At 55.3% G+C, this 21,389-nt stretch overlaps 1 protein-coding gene across 1 annotated transcript in view; it reads right to left on the minus strand.

The window, feature by feature from the left end:
* The window catches only part of Adgrd1 (adhesion G protein-coupled receptor D1), a 111,628-nt gene extending 90,999 nt beyond the window's left edge, over positions 1 to 20,629 (minus strand). The window contains exons 1-3 of the mRNA XM_027952019.2: positions 20,541 to 20,629; positions 5,208 to 5,346; positions 5,092 to 5,128 (exon numbers count right to left, since the gene is read on the minus strand). Of these exons, the coding sequence (XP_027807820.2) occupies positions 5,092 to 5,128; positions 5,208 to 5,346; positions 20,541 to 20,629 (265 nt within the window). The remainder of the gene's footprint in view (positions 1 to 5,091; positions 5,129 to 5,207; positions 5,347 to 20,540) is intronic.
* Positions 20,630 to 21,389: the final 760 nt, after the last annotated feature.

The raw sequence follows: 21,389 nt of genomic DNA on the forward strand, positions 1-21,389 counted from the left end.
GTGTCACATGCAAGGAGATTCTTATTGCATTGACTATTGTCCTCTGAATTTAGGTCCTGTGTACCTTTAAAACACACTTGATATCCACTGCACTGTTGAAGTGGCCCTGGGCAGCAGCAGGCCACAGTGCAGAGGAAGGTTGGAGCCTCCTCCTAGGACCTGGATCCACCCACAGGGTGACCCACGCCTGCTCGCGTGAGGTCGCTGCCTGCGTTCGTCATTTGCATCTGTCCCTCCAGTGTGCACAAGCCCCACACATAAGACAAGGACGGAGTCGGTTCCCTAGCAGGTGGAGAACAGATGGGCACAGCCCGACCAGGTGCAGGGGAAGCAGTGCTGCCCCCTGCTGCCCACAGGCACATGGAGACCCAGAAAGGCAACACCCAGAAGCATCCGTTCTCGTCCTCCATCGTGAACCCCTAAGACCCAAGATTGTCACTCTGGAGACGGGAAATCCTCATTGGCTAGTTATTCAATCACCTGGGATAAAACCAGAAATAAGGTAACATGTTCTATAAAGACGTGGCCATCAGAATCCACCTGCAGGTCGCTCTTCTGTCCCCATTCACAAAGGGCCACAGTGGCTCTGGGCAGAAAGGTGAGGAGGGAAGTGGTGTCACCTGGACCCAGCAGTGCCCATGATGGCCAGGAGTGAAGGCTACCCACTGTCTCTGCTGACAAGCAGCCCAGAGCCAAGCTCCTGCTGCCACGAGACCCAGAGACTACTGCTGAGTTAGCCCATAGATAGGAAGCAAGTGCTAGGGACAGCCACCTGCTGGCCAGTCCTGAGCAGTACCTTGGGGGACACAGGTGCGATGCTTGCCGATAGCACACATGTCCCTGGTTGAGCTCGGGCAGCAGAGCTGTGGCCAGGCAGTAAGCGTGCCCTGTCCACTGAAGGTGGCCAGCCCAGGCTGGTTGACCTGCTCAGCAGGAAGGTCTGCCCAGAATCTCCAGGACCCTGTGTATCGAGGGCGCTCAGGGATCCAGATCTTTTAAGTTTGGAACCTCCCAGATCTTCAGTGTTGGCAGCTTTTTAAATTGAAGTCATGAGGTGCTAACGGGGTAGACTAGCTCCAGCCCAGAGGGTCCCTGTACACCCTAAAGTCACTTGTAGCCCTAAAAGTTTTGTAAAAACCAGAAAATCCGTTCTTGGTAGAAAAGCCTGTGGCTCTTTTCCAGGATGAGGGTGACGAGAGGACGCAGGGCCGGGCACAGGGCGCTCTGTTCTCACCGGGCGGCGCCTGCTCTCACGGGGACTTCAGACAGTCCCAGCCCTGAAAAATGAAGGGACAGAGAACAAGAAGAAGGGGGGCAGGGGAAGGAGGAGGAAGCAGGGAGGGAGGAGAGGGAGAGGGGAAGAGGGACAGCGGGAAGCAGGGAGGAGGGGACAGGAGAAACGGGGGGGGGGCGGGGGGAGGTCGCACGGGACAGGGATCTTCAGTGCTCATCTCCCAGTGATACCTGGGCCCTTCGGAGTCAGGCCTAGTGGCCCGCTGACCATGGGCGAGCCCCTCACAGAGTCAGGGCCACCCCACCTTCCAGTGCCGCCAGTGCTACCATCAGTCCAGGGAACCCCCGACCCTTGGGCTGCTTCAGGAGACCTGCCCACTTGGGGGAAGCCAGCCCTGTCCCTCACTGCTGGCCCCTGGGCTACATCTTCACTCATTCCCTGCGGGATTCTGCCTGCTGTCCCCTGGCCTGGGGCATCGTCTCCCGCATTCTGCACCAATGCCTCCTTCTAATCCTGGACACAGGATGCTCAGCACACAGGACGCTGCACTTGAATGGCCTCCCTGGCCTCCCGGACACCGCCGTGTGCAGGTCCCTGCTCCTTACTGTTTCCGGAGGTGTTGGGGTTACTGGGAAGTTCTGGTCATGTGTCCACACCTGCCCCTATGCCGGACTCTGCTCTCCTTGGTGGGTGGCAGCCCCTGGTGAAGCAGGGCTTAGGCATGTGTGCTCGTGTGTGTGCATGTGTGTGTGTGCTCGTGTGCATATGTGTGCACGCGCATTTGTGTGCACGTACATGTGTGTGTGCACGTACATGTGTGTGCACGTGTATGTGTGCACATGTGCATGTGTGCTCATGTGCATGTGTGTGCACATGCATGTGTGTGTTCGTGCGTGTGTGTGTGCATGTGTGCATGTGGGTGGGGGCTTCGGGGTTTTGTTTTTGAAATCTCCCACGTTTTTAATGTAGGGATTTAAAAGGTAACTAACAGGTAGAACCAAAGGGCCAGGATGAGCCACACTTGGACAACAGAGCGTTGACATTGCATGATCCTGCTCCCCTGCAAATCTGTCTCTGCCAAATTTCCATTTGTTCAACAGGCCGTAGGCACTAGTTTTAAAGGCTCCATCACGAACACATTTCCCTTTCTCCAGGAAGATGAAGAATGTGGTGCTGCCGTGGCCTAGCAGCTAGGCCGTTCTCTCTGAGCTACATGCTGTGTAAATACACAGAATCATAATGACTGCAATCATCTCGAGTCTCCATCTTCCTGGGAACAGGCTGGACTGTGCCGCTCCTGGGACCCCAGGATCAGCAACGACCGGGTCTTTTCCTCGTACAAATGTGTCTATAAAAGGGCATGTTTATAAACTTTTGCAAAGTGGCTGCTGTCTCTGGCTGAGGCCATTTATGGGTTTGCACTAATCAGCCCTCCTGGCTTCGTAGGTTGGCCTGGGAGCAGGCCGCATGTGGAGCCTGGGTCCCTGGGAGAGGTCTCAGGTGGGCTGAGGGTCCTGGCCCTGACAGCTCCTGCTCCCTTCTGGGTCTCCCTTCTGTTCCTGGTTTCCCTATGAAATGGGGGGTGGGCTGAGCAGACTTGGGTGTCGCTTCCAACCTTGTACAATTCTCTAAGATGACGATCTGGCCGTGAGTGACGGTCACTGCAAAAGCTCACATTGACCTGGTGTTGTCTGTAAAGCTAACTCCCTCTCTGCCCAGCAGGCATCGGGGCACCAGGGCTAGTGTAGACAGCACCAACATCTGCCAATATAGACAGACAAACAGGTACAAGCCCCTGGGGGCTGAAGGCACGCGGGTGGGCTAGCACGTTCACTTGTTCTGCCAGAGCGCAGCCAGTCCTCCAGGGTGGCGCACAGATAGGTGGGAAAATATCCATCAAGCACCTTCTGGGCAGGAGGACTGGTGCTGGGGTAGGACCAGCGAGGGAAAGCTTGGTGGCCTCGGAGGCCTCCCCAAAAAGAGGGCCTGGTGGTGACCAGTGTCCTAGCCGTGCATCAGGCTGCCCTCAACTCCCGGGCCCCTGAACCTGCCTACCTTCCCACGTCTCCCAACTGCCCTCGGCCATCTCTGGCATGGCACCCCCAGCTCCCTCACAGCCCTGAGCCCCTAGTTAGGCCCACAGAGGACCGGCTCTGTGGCTGGAGCGTGTGCTGTCGGCAGGATACACGGCTCCACTGGAGCTCAGGAGTGTGGACGCCCCTGGTTGGCTGCTGTGGGCCTTGCCTGGCTGACTGGCATTGGCGGTGGCCCCTCGCACTGCCTGCTGCTGCCGAGGGTGATGCCCTCCTCACCAACACTGAGAGCAGGTCTCGCTCTTTCTGAGGGACCCCAGGGCAGCTGTCACTCAGTGGGCACCCTGAGGGGACAGCCAGGGTGCAGCACCCCAGGGCTCTGGGGCCACAGGAACACAGTGCCCCGGGGCCACTAAGGGCCTGCCCATGGGAAGGGGTAAGCAGAGCCTGAAATGCAGAAAGGAAGAGAAAGTGCAGGGCTGTGATGAGGAGAGGGACAAGGGAGTGGCCAGAGGAGGAGGAAGGGTAGGCCAAAGCAAGGTGAGACAGCAGGGGCCAGACGGCGGGGGCCAGACGGCAGGACTCTGCGTCTCAGTGGCCCTCGATGGCTGCAGGCACAGCTGCTTTCCTTAGGTGGCCGGCTGGAGAAGAAAGGGCCTCGGCTACACTAAGTCAGGATGGGCAGGAGCGACGTTTCTATATGGAGGGAAAGACTGACGGATTCCAACAGCTCCCTGGAGTTCAGGGTCCAGAAAGCGAGCCGTGAGGACACTCTGTCAGAGGCCACCATCTGGGAAGGGCTGGCCCAGGGCCACCTCCTCAGCGGCACTCCCTGGCCAGGACACCTGTTCAGCTGCCCTCTCTCCATCTCCTATCCCAGCCTCAGTGGGAGCAAGGTCTGGCCCAACAGCCTCCACCAACACAACGCTGACCTGTCCCCTGTGCCCAGGCCACAGGCTCTGCTTCTTGGCTTTAGTGTTTGGCCCAGGGAGGGGCGCAGCTTCAGCACCTTCTTACAGAGGACTCCAGGAGCATGGAGCGGAGAGAGGGCAGTCTCTACCCCAGCGTGGGTGAAGGGAGGTGGTGACAAGGACCGATGGCCTGGCAGCATCACAACCCATGGGGGAAGACAGCCAAGTGGGCCCCACTTCTCAGGGCTTCCTGTGAGGGGCCCTGGGGGACCTGGCTGTGGATCTGGGCGGGCTCCCCAGAATGAGGGCAGGACTGCTCGCCACGGGGCGGCCGGGAACCCCATGCTGTCAGCCTGAGTCAGCATTTCCCGGCAAAGGGTCACTCGCAGGTCCCCGACGCCCCGACTGCCACCCAGAGGCACGGGAGTGCAGGGAATGCCAGGCCCGCTGGCCGAGAGCTGGCCGAGCAGTGCCCATGCTGCTCCTCCGTCCTCCTGGGCAACCTCACCCTCAACCTCCAGACTGGGGAATCACATGGCCAAAGACAGGCCACTCTGGTGAGCAGGTCCCACGTCCAAGACTGGGCACACCAAGGGGCTGGGGGCTCCAGGGCTTGCTGTTCTGGGGGCCTCATGTCACCAGCACCTGATGCGAACTGAGACAGAGCTCAGCCTGAGGTCTCCTGGATCACAAGAGCCCTTCTGACCCAGCCCAGTGGGGACAGAGCCGCTTCCCCACCCACGGCCCAGGACACTGACACAGACGAGGCCGGCGGGGCTGTGGGGTAGGGGCGTCGGGGCAGAGGAGCCCAAGAAGGGCCATCACTGGTGGCCTCGGAGTGAAGCCAGTCATTGGGCAGCACCCAGCTGGGAAGGAGGGAAGGCCCCACTGGAGCAGGGGATGGGTCTCTTACCTGGATGGTCCTGCGACCTGCCGTGGGCTCCTCGCACCTGCACAGGGAAGACCACATCGTGAGATGCGGGGAACCTCACGCAGAACTCCAGCGTCCCTCCCGACCAGGCACATTACCTGAGCACTGCAGCAGGTGAGGAGCAGCCAGAGGGGCCCGCAACAGAGGGGCCGCGGCTGCCTCATGGCTCTCAGAGGCTGCAGGGGATCCGAGCGGAACTCCTGAGGGTGGAAGAGTGTGTCCTCTACCTTCTGGCTCCTTGGGAGAGGGACATCTTTTCAGGTTCGGGGCCAGAAAAATCTGTTTCCTCAAAGTCTGTGACACAGGTTCTGGAAGCACGCGGGGTTTCTCTCCTGTCTCAGAACTGGAGCTCCTTCGGTGATCCAGGAGCCCGGGCGTCCAGAGCCACGTGGAATGCAAGAGGAACCCAGGCCAGGTGGCAGTCCCAAGTCCCCTCTCTGTCCAGCTGGAGCTGCGTGTCCCTCTCCTGCCCAGAATGGCGGAGCAAGGAGGCTTCCCAGCTGCGCGCCCTGGAGCTCCAGCTGCTCCCAGCGTCCCGCCCGCCAGCGGCCTCCCTCTGGTCTGGCTCCACACCTCCGCCAGCCGCTCTTGGGTGGAGAGGGAGTGAGGTCAGCTCTCCTCAAACTGTCCTCCTCTCTCTATTTATATCCCGCCCTGCTACGTCCTTCCTGGGTCCTAACACCAGCCTGTTAGGAGCCTTGGGAGCAGACTCGGGACCCCGGACCCGACGCAGACGGGGTGTGGGTGTGGGGTGGGCATACGGGGGGCTGTGTATAGATATCAGTGTTCGTGGTGTGGGTGTGGGTGTGTCTGCGTGTACACACACACTACGGCGCCCTCACAGCCAAACAGTAGTGAGCTCCAGTTGCACCTGGACCTTCACACCTGCAGGGCCCCCCGTGGAGCCCTGGGAGCTGACGCTAAGAATGGAGGGAGAGCCACCCACCAGGGCCCCTTCCCAAGGAGCAGGCGCCATCCCCCTCCCCCCCCCCCACAGCACCTGTGACAGCTCTCTGCACCTCCCCACTGAGCTCCTGGGCAAATCTCTGTCTCTCTCCCTGAAGTCCCTCATCTGCACAACAGAGGGGACACTGCTGCTCCACGGGCACCCCAGAGAAACAGGGCTGAAGAGCAAGGCTCTGGAAGCAGTGGGTAAGGGCCGAAGCACTCAGTCGATGCCACCATGATTATTGTCAGAAAGTCAGAGATAACAGCCAATAAACACGTTGGATATCATCACAATCTCAGCCATCTTGACTTTAAAAGGGAAATAGGAGTCCTGAGTCCAGCATGCTTCCTAAAGAGGACAAGAACTTCACTTCCAGGCTCCACGGGGCAGGAGCCCAGGGGTATCCAAATGTACGGTGAGTTTAACTTGTGCCAGCACCTGACTCCCCGAGCTCCCCACCTCCTCGATCAGGTTCCAGGTAACTGACCACGCTCCCCTCCTCTTGGCACCAACGGACCCCTGGGCGGCAGCAGACTTATTCTGGTGCAGGCAGGTAGCTTCAGGGACACTTCAGCAGGCATGAAGGCCCCCATGCCCGCTGCCCCATCAGCCCCCAGGCCCTGTAGCCCCTGCCCCGTGGCAGGTTGTGCTCAGCCCTCTGAACACAGGGATCTTTCTCAGACTAAGCAAAGCCAGGGTGTTTCTGTTGTTCACAAAGTTGCCCCCAGAGAGCAGGTAGCCCCAGTTCAATGGCAGCGAATGCAGCAGGACCTGCCCGCTGGGGGGTCGGGACATGGTCTTCCTTTGTCTTTCACATTTTGCAGCCATGGGGATGGAGCCAGGCCTTGCACGTGCTGGGCAGTGCTCCACTGCAGAGCCACACCCCAGTCCTTAATTTACGGGGCCTCAATAAGCTGTGGGTGCTCCTGCCTCAGCCTGAGCAGCTGGCGCACAGGCGTGGCCTCACGCGGGGCCTCCCAACCCTGACGCCAAGCTGCAGGCTCGCGCCCACCTCTGCGCCCGCCTGTCTCTGTTCTCATGCTCAGTTGGGACTGGAGCCCGGCTCTCTCCTCAGCAGCATGGTAATTTTAAAAGGCTCATTACTGTTTCACTGACATAAAAACTGTGCATATCTATGGGTGTGGTTTTTCACTCCTTTCTCACCGACCTACGAGCTTGAACCGGGCCTGTGAGGTGCTGTCAGTTTTGATCTGTCAACATGTGGAAAGATTAAATCAAGCCAATTAACATGTCCATCACCTGTCATTTTTGTGGGAAGAAGGTTAAAGTTCATTCTCTTAGTAATTTTGAAGTATGCGAGACATTGGGAAGGACCATGGTCACACGCAGCCCCAGGGGCGGGGGGGGGGGGGGGCTGGAGCTTGTTCCTCCAGCTGGGACGTGGCACCCTTTGGCCCTCACCCCGTCCCCTCCCATCCCTTCCTCCACCCGCACTCTGCTGAGATGAGCTGGCTTCCTGAGAGTCCCCGTGGAATGAGGCCCACAGGACTCGTCTCTGCGCCTGGCTGCTTCACTTGGCGGATTTTGGAAATGTCACTGGGTAGCACGTGGACTTGGTAATAAACAACAGAATCCTTGCAGAGCCCCACACGGCCCCCTCCGGGTCATCCCAGATGCCCTCCTGTCGGGCTGTCCTCTTGGCATGGCCTTCCTGCCATAGGTCTCTCAAGGCCATCAATCACCGTCTGACGTACCTTCCTGTTCACTCACTTCACCTCTCATCAATCTTGTCCCACCCAGATGGCACCACTCAAGCTGCCTGTCCCCTGAGGGGCACAGCTTGGCACTCGGCGGGTTTCCAGCCTTCGACATTCCGCCCTCACCTGTTGAACGAGGGTGCCTGTGCCTGGCTTCAGGGATGTGGGCAAACCATGGAGTGGGTGCTGGACAGACATGAGAAGGGACCTTGACTTCCGAGTGGCCGCTGACCCATGTGATTTTACAGGGATGCTGCAAAGTGGAAGCCAGCTGGCCATGGGGGCATGGCACAGGGCACAGCCCGCACATGACCAAGGCTGTCCTAGCCTCAGGGCACAGCACACGTGTGAGCACACATGCCTGCCCTGTGTGGAGTATCGCAAGCAGAGCTACGTGCCCCGAGGTGCACACCACACACAGGTCCTGAGGAACAGATGGAGCCAGAAAGTTTAGGGCATGAGGGGGAGCCATCCAAGGAAGCACTCTGAGGAGCTAGGGAATTCTCCTAACGGCCAAGGGAAGAATGTTCCAGAAAGAAGCTGGCAGAATGGGCTAAGCTCCCGGGAGCTCATGGAGCTATGGGGTTCTGCAGCCCAGACCCCCTCTCCTCTGCAGGTTTCCCTTGGACAGCCCCCTCGTCAACATGGGACAGTCCAGCACCTCCAGGCCTCAGCACTGGGACAGGGCCAGGGATGAACCACGACCCACCCAGCATTAATCAGTGCCTTCCCCAGGCTGGCTAGGTCAGCAGTCAGTGACTCCCCGGGGCTGACAGAGTGACAGAGTCCCACCCCCACGGGCATGGCTAACCCAGGGGGTCTTAAGTGAAATCTGATGATGCCCGTGGTTCTCTCTACAAAGAAAAGAAATAATGGGTAGAGAGTCCAGTGGTCAGCACTGGGCGAGGGTGGGAGAGGACTTGGTGGGTCAATTAAGCCCCGGGGCCCTGCAGCACTAAAAGACAGACTTCTCTGATAAGCACCAGAAAACTCACATTTTGGCTGAAGCAAGGTTGAACTTGGTTCTGTCCCTTGCAACTAGAGTCCAGGTCAACAAAGCATGTTTGAGAAATGACGGTGAAGAGTAGGCTCGAGGGGGACACGGCAGCACCATGCCAGCCGTGCTGGACGGAGGCCATAGACCTGCCACACAGGCCTGACCAGAAACGCTGTCCTGCCCTAAGCCCCTTGGCCTTGCCTCCCACCCCAGTTACAGCCAGGACAGTCGGCACCACACCAGCCATGCTCAGAAGGCCAGGGAGCTCTCGCTCGCGGGCTCTCTGCCTCAGGGAGCCTGGTCCAGCTCCAGGGTAGCACCCAGAGACACAAGGATCCACGCCACAGAGGGCAGGAGCTGTGACGAACACCCCCTTCCCTCCACCATCAACCACCCTGATGGCACCTTGGTCACACCTCCTCGCACGGATAGTCAGTCCCCTCTTCTGAGTTTTACTCCTCTGCCCCTCACTCTGTCCCCAGAGCCACACTCCAAAGTCCCAGACACACCTCGGGTTTTGCCTCAGTCTCCGCATTCGGAGAACCAGGAGTAAGGCACAGGTGTGTGTGAGTCCCTTGGATCAAAGACAGTCCTGAAGGGACTTTGGAGAATCGGTAGGTGTCCCAGATCACACGCACCCTCTGTGTACATGTGAATCCTTACAGGAGAGGGTCCATAGCTCTCGCTGATTTTCAAAGAGAAGGGAAGGACAAACCCTTGAGAAGCTATCAACAGGAGCGTCCCAAGCGCAGCTGCTCAGCACATCCTGCTGTCTCCCAGCACGTGCTCCTGAGGGCCTTCAGGGGCTGTGGGCGGCTCCGTTTCACAGGGTCACTCTCTTTCAGCAAGCAGTGACCACGTGGCCTGTGGATGAGGAGATGTAGGGGGAACACTTTCCAAAGGCCCCTTTGATTTCTGCTCTCCCTGGAGCCTCCTGACCTGGGTCTTTTTTCTTGGCTGCAACAGGGAAAGAAAGGGTCAGTCGGGGTGGGCAGCCACCCTGCAGCCACCCTGCAGGCAGGAGAATGAAAACACAGCTTCCTCCTGGGTGTGGAAAGCAGAAAGGGAACCACAAGAGAAGTCCAGCCCTGCTTAAACCCACAAGAGAACTGGGCTGGGGAACACCCAGCCAGAGTCCAGGGAAGCCCGGCAGGCTGGGAGACAGGCAGAGCGCTGGCTCACAGGTGGCAGAGCACCTAGGAAAGGCGGGAAGAACCCAGCAAAGGCTTGTCGTGAACTTGGGAAGCCAGCGGGGCTGGTGCAGGAACAGCAGCCCCACAGCTGTGCACCAGGGCTGGCCCCTCTCCCAGCCTCCTCTCCAGACCCTGAGCAGGAGCTCGTGAGACAGGCTGGACAAGAAAACCCACCAAGACACAGGGTCACGGCCACCTGAGACCTCCCACTGCCCCGCTCCTGGCTGGAGGGAGCCAGCATCTGGGACTAGGAGAGGCAGAGCAGAAGATGGCCAGGCATAAAGGAGGCCCCAACACTGATGTGCACAGAGGACTGCAGAGCCTGGCTGCCGTGGAGGCCACCCTAGGCACAGAACCCCACCCCAGGTAACGCCCAGCTGGAGTGAGTTAACATACTGGTGCCCTCACACACATGCACGCACATGAACACCCACAAACACATGCACATGTTACATGCATGTCATACACACCACACATACACACATAGATACGTACACAGAGACTCGCAAGTGCACATTCATCCCTGGCGTAGCAGAAAAGAGGGGTTGCCGATTTCCTGGCACAAATTCTGCCCAACTCAGTTCCCATTATCTTACACATGTCATCAGCATTCATTTCAAAATTATGACATGCAAAAAAATCAAGAAAAAATGACCCACTGTCATGAAACAAAGCAATCAGAACTATAAGAAAATTTTAAATAAATCTACTTAAGGGCCGACACAGCGGCACAATCCTGTTATCCCAGCAACTCGTGAAATGAAGGCAGGAGGATCGCAAATTCATGGCCAGCCTTGGCAATTTAGCAAGACTCTATCAAAATAAAAAAGGCTAGAGATGTAGCCCCTGGATTCAATCCATTGTATGGCAAAAAAAAAATCATGATTAATATGTGAAATACTTCACTGGAAAATGAACAACACTCATGAAGTGACAAATGACTGCAGAGGTGGAAATCACATGAGGAGTCAAACAGAAATGCTGTCCTAAAAGACAGACAGCAGAAAAGCCCTCCTTCCCTGAGCTCATCCAAAGACCTAGCACAGGCTTACAACAGGTCAGTAGAAATGGTTCAACCGAAACACAAATTGAAAAAGAACATTTTTTAAATGGAGCACAAAAAGCAGTGCCACCATGTCAAATAATCTAACATAGGAGTAAATGGAGTTTCAGAAGTGCAAGTGAGAAAATGAGACCAAAAATGTTTGAAGATATACAGCCTAAGAATAAAAAGAATTAGTAAGTGAAAGACATTCAACCAGATTCAAGATGTCCAGACAATCTCAAGCAAGGTAAATACCAAACATGTGTGTGCGCAAACACACACACACACACACATACACACACACACACCTTGACACACGTTCATCAAAGTGCTAGAAACCAAGTATAAAGGAGGAATCACAAGGATAGCAAGAAGGTGGCCTGGTGACTAGCAGAGTGTTGCATGGGGAGGGTTGTCTTTCAAGAATGAAGGGGCCGTCTTGGAGGAGCGAGAGCAGGTAGTGCTGCTAACGGGTACAGGGTTCTCTCTGAGGTGATGAGAATGTTCCGGAAGTAGATAGCAGTGGGTGACAGCACAACCCTGTGAATGTACTGAAAACTCCTGAATTTTACACCTTGAAAAAGTGAATTTCATTGTATGTGAATTAAGTCTCAACCAAAAGGAAAAAGAATTGAACACTTTTTCAAAGAGAAACTGAAATAATTCATTACCTGCACATGAGAACGAGAGGAAATATAAAATGTCATCTTTAGCGAGAACAACATGACACTAGACCAATCTCGAAGCTACATCAAGAAATAAGCGATGCCCGGAAGGATGCAGCCAGGAAAGTCCTTTTTCTTCTTTTCAATGGTTATAAAAAGAAAATTGTCTAAAGAAAAGAGAGTGGAATGTGCCGTGGGTTGGTAGCATATGTAAAAGCAGAACACAGGACAAAATATGACAAAAAGTAGGAGGGGGACAGGAGGGCCCTGCCAGGAGGAGCCCAGGCCACACACAGGGTGGCTTTGTTTCTGCGAGGTGGTCTGTGATGAATTAAAGAGACACATCCCGTAGTCACTACTGAAAAACCTCAGGACAACCACTGGAAAAAGTCATAAAGGTATAAATAATAAGCCAATATGGGCTGGGGATGTGGCTCGGGCTGGGGATGTGGCTCAAGCAGTAGCACGCTCGCCTGGCATGCGTGCGGCCTGGGTTCGATCCTCAGCACCACATACAAACAAAGATGTTGTGTCCGCCGAGAACTAAAATAAATAAATAAATAAATATTTTTTAAAAAAAATAAGCCAATAATATCGTATCATGAATTCTGAACTAATGCAAAAACAGACCATAAAAAGGACGAGGAAGGGTAAAACAAAGGACAGATGGACAACTGGAAAATAACTGGCCAACAGGCGGACTTGTGTTCCAATCATACCAATGCTTGCATGAGTGAAATTGGGAAACACAGACTGGATAAAATAGGAAGACCCAGCTGCATACTGTTATAAGAAACACATTTTAAATATAAACACACAGCTAGGTGGACAGTCCAAATGGTACAGGACATAACACGCCAACCTGAACAGAAGAAAGCCAGAGTAGCCACCCCACAGACAAAGTGGACCTCAAGATCAGGGTCATTACACAAGGTCAAAGGAACAAATTCACCCGTGGCCCATGACCATCCCAAACAGGCATGCGTCTAGCCACAGATACACACAAAACACATTTCAAAAAACTGCTACAAGTGAAAGGAGAAATGGACAAATGTGGTTGTGTTTGGAGCGTCCTCTCTCAGTGACCAGTAAAGTCAGAAGACACAATCAGTGGGATACAGAAGAGCTGACCAACACCAGTGACCGGCTTGGCTGGTGACCCCCGGGAGCACACGGGCAGCACATACAACCCACACCATGTCCCACACTGTGCTGCAAAACAACCCTCAACAAACACGACGGGCTGGCCTCGTGTGACGAGTGTCCTCTAACCAGGAGATTGAGTGTCTTCTAACTCAAAAGGGAAGAAGAGGTCTGCATTGAGGATGGCGAAATCCTCTAAGGTTAGACCTGGTGATCCTTACATGGCTGGTGACACATTGAGGCACCGTCTGTCACGCTGCAGGTGTGTGGACCTCTTACTAGAACTAATAGCAAGGTCACCAGGTCAGCATGGAAAACAAGCTGTATTTTGATATGCTGGCGATTAAAATGTTGGCAAGCCACTCATAATCACACGCCCAATTGAACTACTTTCCCTTTCAGGAGTGATCTTAGAGTGTTGGCCTTTGGTGTCCTGTTATAGTGGCAGTTATGTCACCCTAGGTGACTCTCAGAACCCAGGGAACTGAACTCCAAGAAGGATGACTTCTCCAGTACAGGAGTTGCACCTGGACAAACCTGTGGGGACACCCCGCCAACTAGGAACAGCAGTGCGGAGGTGGGTGTGGGGTCCTTGGTGGCTCCAGAGTGTGGTCTCTGTTACACACACTTGAAAATAGTCTCTAATGGACGCAGTCTGCAGCTGACTGGGCCTCACGGTGGCTCCGCGTCCCCAAAGCATCTCAGCCCAGTGACTTTCCAACATGGGTTCTGAAGTCCGCCACCTACACAGTCACGGGCCCACCCTCAAGCCTGTTTTCGTCTCCCCTACCTGTGGCTGTGACTAGAGGACAAGGTCCCAACAGACAGGCTCCGACGCATCATTACCCCTGGGTCACCTGAGCAGTGACACCTGCCATCTGGAGTGAAATCAATCAATTAGCTCGTGCCTCATAGGGGAGTCCTGCGGAGCCTCTGGGCACTGCTGCAGTTAGTGGGCACCGCAGAGTCACACTCCATGAAAACCTTCGAGACTGAATGGCTGGGCCAGGGATTTTCTGGGGCGAGCCTAAACCAGGGAGCGTCCTAATGGTGAATTTCAAGAAGCCCCTACAAATGGAATCAAACCAGAAATCCAAACATCTGGTTGGAAATCAATGGAATGTCACCATGACTTTGCAGTGTGTGAGCCACCTTGGCTTACGCCATGACCACAGACACCCTCCTAGACAACGCCCCAGACTCAAGGGGGCCTTGGGCTGCTGAGTTGCCGGGACCCTAGAGGGTAGATTCTACGGAAAGCTCTTTTTTTTGCTTGTAGTCTGGGGAGGGAACACACGGCCCCGAGCCGTGCCAGGCAAGTGCTCTTCCACTGAACTACTGCACTCCCGCCTCTTTGATGGGATTTTAAGAATGGATTTCTATTTTTCCTTTTTTTTCTTCTTCTTCTCTTTTATTTTGGCACTTGGGAAAGCCCAGAAGTGCTATATCACTGAGCTACATCTCCAGTCTTTTTGGTTTTTTTTGAGACAAGGTCTTGCTAACTTGCCTAGGTTGGCCTCACATTTGCAATCCTCCAGCCTCAGCCTCCCAAGTCACTGGGATTACAGGCGTGTGCCACCACATTCGGCTAGGAATAAATTTCTACACTGAAATGTCTCCAAACACATGTAACCGGGGCGTTTCTCTGAGCTACCCTGGAAGGCTCAGCCCTTCTTCTGTGTGGGAAAGCACCACATCGGCCTTGCTTTAGATGGGTGCGCTGGGCCTTTGAAAGTGAACCCCGGCCCCCTCCCCTCAGTGCAGGTTGCGTCCACCCCAGCACCACCTTTGTGGAGGCTGCTCCAGCCACCGGATGCGCTTCCCTGCTCTCCCTCTGACCTTTCATCTGCCTTCCAGACACAGGCCAGAATCATTTTCAAAGTCCAAGTCAGGTCACATCTCTTGCAGCTTACAAAGCCCGTGAATGTTCCTTCAAGGTGGGAACACTCCCCGCCCTGCTGCGGGACCTCCACATCACCTGGCCCTTCCCACAACCCAAGATGCCCTGTCCGCCTTCTCCAGCTCACTGCCTGGCTGGATGTACCGGACACCACCAAGCTCACAGTGAGAGCCCTAATTCCCAGCGTGAGGGCCTTAGTTGGCGGTCCCGGCAGGGATTGGGTTGTGAGGGGTCCTGCGTCCTCACAAAGACAGGCCCAAGGGAGATGATCTCCCTGCAGCGCACAGAGAAGCAAGAAGGCTCCCGTCCATGAGCAGGAGGCCCTCCCCACACCCACCCTCGCAGCCCCTGACCTGGACTCCCAGCCCCAGAACCGTGGGCAGCACACTCATGCTGTTTACTGGCCCATCTGGGTGTTTTGTTACAGCAGCTGACTCAGATGCAGGCCTCGCTCCAAGGTCATGTGGCTGCATGCCCTCCTGGCCTCCTGCCTCCCCAGGACTGCCCTGGCACCTCCGCCTGGAATCGCCAGCCTCAGCCCTCCTGAGCCAGTCTGTGTGAGCGCTCTCCCTGACTGGGCAGCAGACACCTAAGGTAGGCAAGGCCAATGCAGCAGCTTTCCAGCAAGGATTTGGGGAGGTGGACACAGCAATGGCCACCTGAAACAGGCTAGAAGAGCCGGGGGTAGGGTCTCCAGGACCGAGTGCTGTTTCTCCTCTCCCTGTGGCAGGCCATGGACCACACCTACGTCACTGACCCTGTGCTCTCTGTGCCTGGAAAGCAGGAGAGAGAAACACCAGACCCATCGGGAACTCGGGAGCAAGATGCCCGTCACTGGAGTTCTAAACTGCCTGCGGGAATGGAGGAGATAACGGAAGAGACAGGGGTCCGAACAGAGAACAATGACTTAGGAGAGCCCCAGGGGCCTGTGACACTGCCACCCACAGCCCAGCAGGGAGGAGTGTGTGCTAAAGCGGTTTTGAAGAAATAAGGCTGTGACCTTCACAGTGTGACCGAGAGTCAGCGTCTGATGAACGGGTGGCACCATGACTCCTGAACAACCCATCTCTCTGTCCCTGCCTCTGTCCCACGGTCTCAGTCTCTGGCTCCTCTGTCTGTCTCTGGACCTGTCTCCCTCCCTCCCTCCCTCCCTCTGTTCCTCTCTCTCTCTCTTTCTCTTGCACTGGGACCTCCATTCTCCTCCCCTGATCGTCAGAGCTGCAAGTCCACCGGCTTCAGACTTAGACTGGGTTTCACCACCGGTCTTCCTGGGTCTCCGGCCTGCAGACGGCATATGGTAGGACTGTCCAGTTCCATGATCACGTCAGTCCCTTCCCCTGTCTGTCTCTGGAGAGGCGGATCATAGGCCGATAAAGACAGAGGGAAGTCCTGTTGGCCACGTTTCTGGGAGGCATCCTGACTAACACAGCAACAGAACTAGGACTCGCAAAATCAGCAAGGGACTAAGAGATGAGCTGCCTGCTGGGCCATCTGGATCTAATCGACATCCCGGAACACTCCACCCAACAGCATCAGGACACACGTCTCCTCAAGGGCACATGAGCTAGTCACCAGGATAAACCCCATCCTAAGCCGTAAAGTAAATTTTAATCAATATGAAAGAAGCAAAACCATATAAAATGTGCCCTCCGGACATCAGGAAATTGAGCTGTAAATCAGTTATGGAAACAAAACAGCAAGTCTACGTCACTGGGCTCTGAGAAGCACACACCACCCAACCTGGGGGTGACAACGTGCCATCAAGAGAAATTCAAAAAAATCCTAAACAGTGAAAATGAAGACATGACGTACCAAACTTTGCAGGGAACAGATAAAGCAGAGCTTGTAGGGAAATGTAAAGCCTTGAATGACTGTTAGAAAAGAAAAAATATGTCCAGTCAGTGACTTAAGCTTCAGTGATAAGAAACTGGAAAAAAATAGAGTGAAATAAATGTAAACCCAACAGAAAGGAAAAGAACCGCTTTATTCAGTAATTATGTTTTGGGGCAGGGAAATTGTGGCAGAGCCTAAATTATCGCTCTGATGCCAATGCCTGGGAGTCTTCGATGATGTCCACTAGGACAGAGGGTTACTAGTCTGTCCTTGCAAGTACAGCTTCAAGTAGCTTCAGCTGTCATCCTGTCCCTCTTCCCAGCCGACCCCATGCTCCAGGTGCAGCCTATCACTCCGCCCTCCCTGGGGGTCCTGGGTGCACGGGCTCTACTGGGTGTCCTCGCCCAGCTTCCTCTCGTGAAGGCCACCAGCCCCAGGACACACCCCGCTGATTGCTCAGCGTCCAGGTGCTGCCTGACGCGTCTCACCTACTCCACTTCATGGGACATTGCTGACCCTTCTGTGCCGTGGCCACCAATGGCTGCCAGATCAGATCCCACTCTACCTGTCCCACAGCTGAGGCCTCGGGAGCTCCTGAGAACGTGCCTCAGAGGCCACCTGCACAGTTAAATTGCCGTCCACCTTCAGTTTGTCACTCAAGGGGATGGAGATGCCGCTTCTCGGTCACGTCCGGGGTGCCAGCCCTGCTCCCAGGGTCGGCCTCGCCTGCTCGCAGCCTCTGACACCTCCTGAGCACCCTCCCTGGGTGCACCCTGCTTGTTTGTCCTCAGTGTGGTGTTTGTTAGTGTCCCTGGAATGAGTCCCTCTTGCCAACAAGCTGGGACAGTGTGGGACAGGAGGCAGCCCCCAGCAGTGTCAGTTTTCCTTAACAGTCGCTTCACAAAAGCACAGGCGCTCCCTCTGCAGTCCCTCCTTCTCCGTGTTACTGAACTGCCCAGAGCCAAAGACACTGTCCCCCTGAGGCCCCAAGTCACGGTCATTCCTGGGGCCAGTCTGCCTGTTCCCAGTGCTGTCTCTGGGCTTGCATGGAGAAGACCCTGCTTGGCTGGTGGGTAAGAAAAGGGGCGAGAGACGGCCGTCGGAGGCCCTCCCTCTCCAGCAAACAGAACATCACCTGTTCATCTTCTCTGTGCGCGTAGAAGATCAAACACCATTTTCAAAAATAAAGAAAGAAAAGACAATTTTACCGAGAGTCTAGTTGATTACATTGCACAGAAATCCCTGCACATTTCTGGTCCTAAAATCCTTGGTAATCCTGGCGGAAGAGTTCACAAACTTCCCAGCTGTTAGATTTCTTCCCTGGTTGGCCTCATTTCCCATAAAAACGTACAACCCACTAAGAATTCCGGAGGAGACAGGTCATCTCACGTGGTGCTATCTGGAACGAGGCAGATGCTACTGCCGGCTGCGTGGGTCTGTAACGCCATCGCTGGAAGGGAATGGAGGAGACAGGACCTGGGATGCCCCTGCGGCAGGGTCTCATGCTGGGGCGCGGTCCAGAGGACCAGCACCCCCAATGAGCAGGAGCCTGGGGTGGCCAGTGCCCACTCAGCATTGGCAGTGGCCCAGCACCCAAGCCCAGGGCAGGGGGAGGCCACAGGGAGCACAGAAGCCAGTCATGCTGATGGCTTGATCCTTTCTACATTTTCACAGCATTGGAGGATTCCTTTAGATGCCCAATCAGTTAACGTTTTTTAGTCTGTCATTTGGTTCACTTCCCTGGCCCTAAGTTGCGGACATCCGAGAGCCACACCTGAGGAAGTATCTAAGTCAAAATGTGCAGGATTTGCGAAGGGCTGAGCTGCAAGCCCTGAACTCACCTGTCTGCCTCTCACATACAAATTCCAAGGTGCTCCACGTCACTAGCCATGCAGTCACCAAGGGTGATGTTTCCTGAGCCAGGGTCCGAGCATACACTCCTGCATGTTGCTCTAGACCAGCTAATTAGCATTAGCTGTATTAATGAGCCGGCTGTCCGGAGACCTTCTGCCCCTGCTCCTTTCCCGTCCCTTCTCTGGTGCTCCTGGAATGCAGGAATAAGCCTTCATCTATCTCCTTGGTACGTGGACAAAGAGAATGCCAAGTAAAAATTGTAAATGGAGAAAATACTAGTCTGCAATCTATTTAAATTAAGTATATTGAACTACAGATGGCTTTTTTTCCCCCTGAACTGGAGAGGGAACCCAGGCCTGGTGCATACTCAGCAAATGCTGAGCTATAGCTACAGCCCTATTTTGATTTTCTGTTTTTTATTTGAGACCAGTTCTCTCTTAATTGCTTAGGGCCTTGCTAATTTGCTGAGGCTGACCTTGAACTTGCGATCCTCCCATCTCAGCCTTCAGAGTTGTTGGGCTCTCAGGCATGCACGACCGTGCCCAGCACTGAAGAGCATATTCTCCTGACAGCATTTGGTTTAGTTTCCAAACCATATATTGGGTGTGGAGGGGGTAGACTGGCAAAAGTTCCTCAGAGAACTGGGGCTTCCCAGTCTCCCTGACAACTTCAGTGAAAGCTTTCAAAAACCATTTGCAAGAGTAGATGAAATTCCTCTAAGGAGGACAAGCACTGGGAAGGGTGATGTATGAGAGACAAAAGGGGTGAGCCGTAGATGGTGAGCCGGCAAACACATTGTCAGGAGCCTACGGATCCACACACGCCTTCCCCAGACCTACACGAGCAGCTATTAAGTACGGGGAGGAACAACTCTTGCATGTAGCCTGCTCCATAAACACTACTGTGTCCCGACCCATCTGTCTTCCCTCCAGTAGGAAAACAACACTGAAGCCATGTGACTGCCCCGCTGGACGTCCAAGACCCCATGTGCCGCAAGGAGGCAGTGGGATGGTCAAGCCTTAATTCCTTCTAGAAGACAAGAAAATGCAGCCGGAACCGGGACCTTTTGAGGTTGCTAATAACAAGTGTGTCTTTGGTTGCTCCTGAACTTGGGCGGTAGTGTGGGGTGCGGGTAGGAGAGGGCCAGATTGTCCTCCCTTCCGCTTCTCCACCCTCAGCTCCCATCAGATGCAACAGTGTTCTCATCATCGCCATCGCCCTGGCCATCTCCAGCCCTGGAGCAGATGCTCACAGGCGGTAACCCTGCAAGTGGCTCTGGGTGATCTCCAGAGGCACCTCCCTGAGCCCCAGGGCCACCCAGAGAGGTGAGTGCTGCCCCCAGGCTTCCTCCCGGAAGAGGGCTCTGAGGCCCCGCGGGATCTACAGGCAGGGGAGGAAGGTGCAGACCCAGGGAGTCTCACTCCAAGCTCTCAACACCCGGCAGGAAAGGAAAGTTTCCAAAAACTAAATGTGCGTTGATGAGCTCACTGCTAACCCAACGTCAGCCTAACAGTGCATGACAGGGTCCCCCACCCGGGGTCGCCCTGCCCTCTCACTCACAGCTCAGAGAGGCCTGTGGGATCAGGACTGGTTCCAGGTTTTCTCCTCCACTCCACACAGGTGCAGAGACCTTCCTGGTCTCAGAGCTTCGTCCTCACTGGAGAACACGACTTTCTTCCTCTGGACACACCTTCATATTCCACCTCTGCGGAGCCGGGTAACTGACAGCACATCCCCTGGGCCAGGGTGAGCAGCCTGCACGCCCCGTGCACTGTCACCCAGAGAGAAGAACGAGCTGCTCTGTACAAATCTTGCCTTTCAAAGAATTAATTTCCAAGGCGATAGTCCCGTGGAAGGCAGAGGCAGATTCGTTGCAAAGCTGAAGCACCCCTGAGTTCACTGGCTTTCCAATGGGAGGGGAAATGACAAAGTGGGCGATTAGCCGTGCACTTCCGGCAGGACTATGAGGATGACCAACACAGACAAGAAAACACAAGTGTCCCAGGAGGCAGCAAGGCTTCTGGTGTCAATTCTCTGGCCCATTTGATTAAAATGATTGTGAAACGCTCGTCAAACGGGTCCTGCGATAGCTGCACTGAGAAGGGTCATCACCAGGTTGCTTTGGCTGCGTTACCTGAGCCGCTGTGGCCCATAGACAGGTACAGGAACCCCAATGGTGCCGTCAAGCCAGTAGCGTTCACATCGGGTGTGGACTGTGGCCATCTTTTGGTCTTTGGCGAGGCAGGGTCAGTAGTGAAGAGAGACCGAGCATCTGGGGAGAGGGTGCTGCAGCCAAAAGGGCCAGGGAACCCACACGCACCCTGTGGGCTGGTGCCCTGCGGGCCTGAGCCCTGCTTTGCCGGTCCACTTGATGGAAGCAAACGGGAAAAGGCAGCAGAGACAGGCTACGGGATGGGCAGGCCAGGGACATGGGACCCAGCTCTGCCTGGCCCTCTGCCTTACCCCACATTGACAGAGGTGCTGGCAGCTGAGCCTGCCTACCTCTGGCTCATCGTAATGGTGCCAGGAGACCAATTTCTGGTATCCAGAGAAGCTGGCATTCGTCATCAAGGAGCAGGATAGAAGGCGCCCAGTGGTTCAGGCAAGTTAATGTGCAGAAGGGGCCATGGGGGGAGGGGCACTGCCAGTTTTCCCAAGAGGAACCCTGGCTCCCTACAGACGCTGGGGGAGGACCCTCAGGATGATGGGGACCGGGGCAGGCTGAAGAGCTTCAAGACTGCTTCTTCCAGGTGCCAGAGCTAGTCGCCCAGCTGCAACCTCGAAGCTGTGGTGCGGGGCGCTGGCCCACAGGCTGCAATACGCTGGCAGTTAAAGCGGCAAGATGTCCAGGTCCCAGCGAGGGCGGATGGCTCAGACAGGAGAACAGGAAAGCCAGCTAGACCAACGGAAACCATCGCCAGAGGTGATGTCCCTCAGCAACTCACAGGGCTCTGGCCTCCTCTGGTCCACCAGGGCTGGGGAC

The sequence above is a fragment of the Marmota flaviventris genome, chromosome 1 (genome assembly GCF_047511675.1).
Source record: "Marmota flaviventris isolate mMarFla1 chromosome 1, mMarFla1.hap1, whole genome shotgun sequence".
NCBI classification, from domain to species: domain Eukaryota; kingdom Metazoa; phylum Chordata; class Mammalia; order Rodentia; family Sciuridae; genus Marmota; species Marmota flaviventris.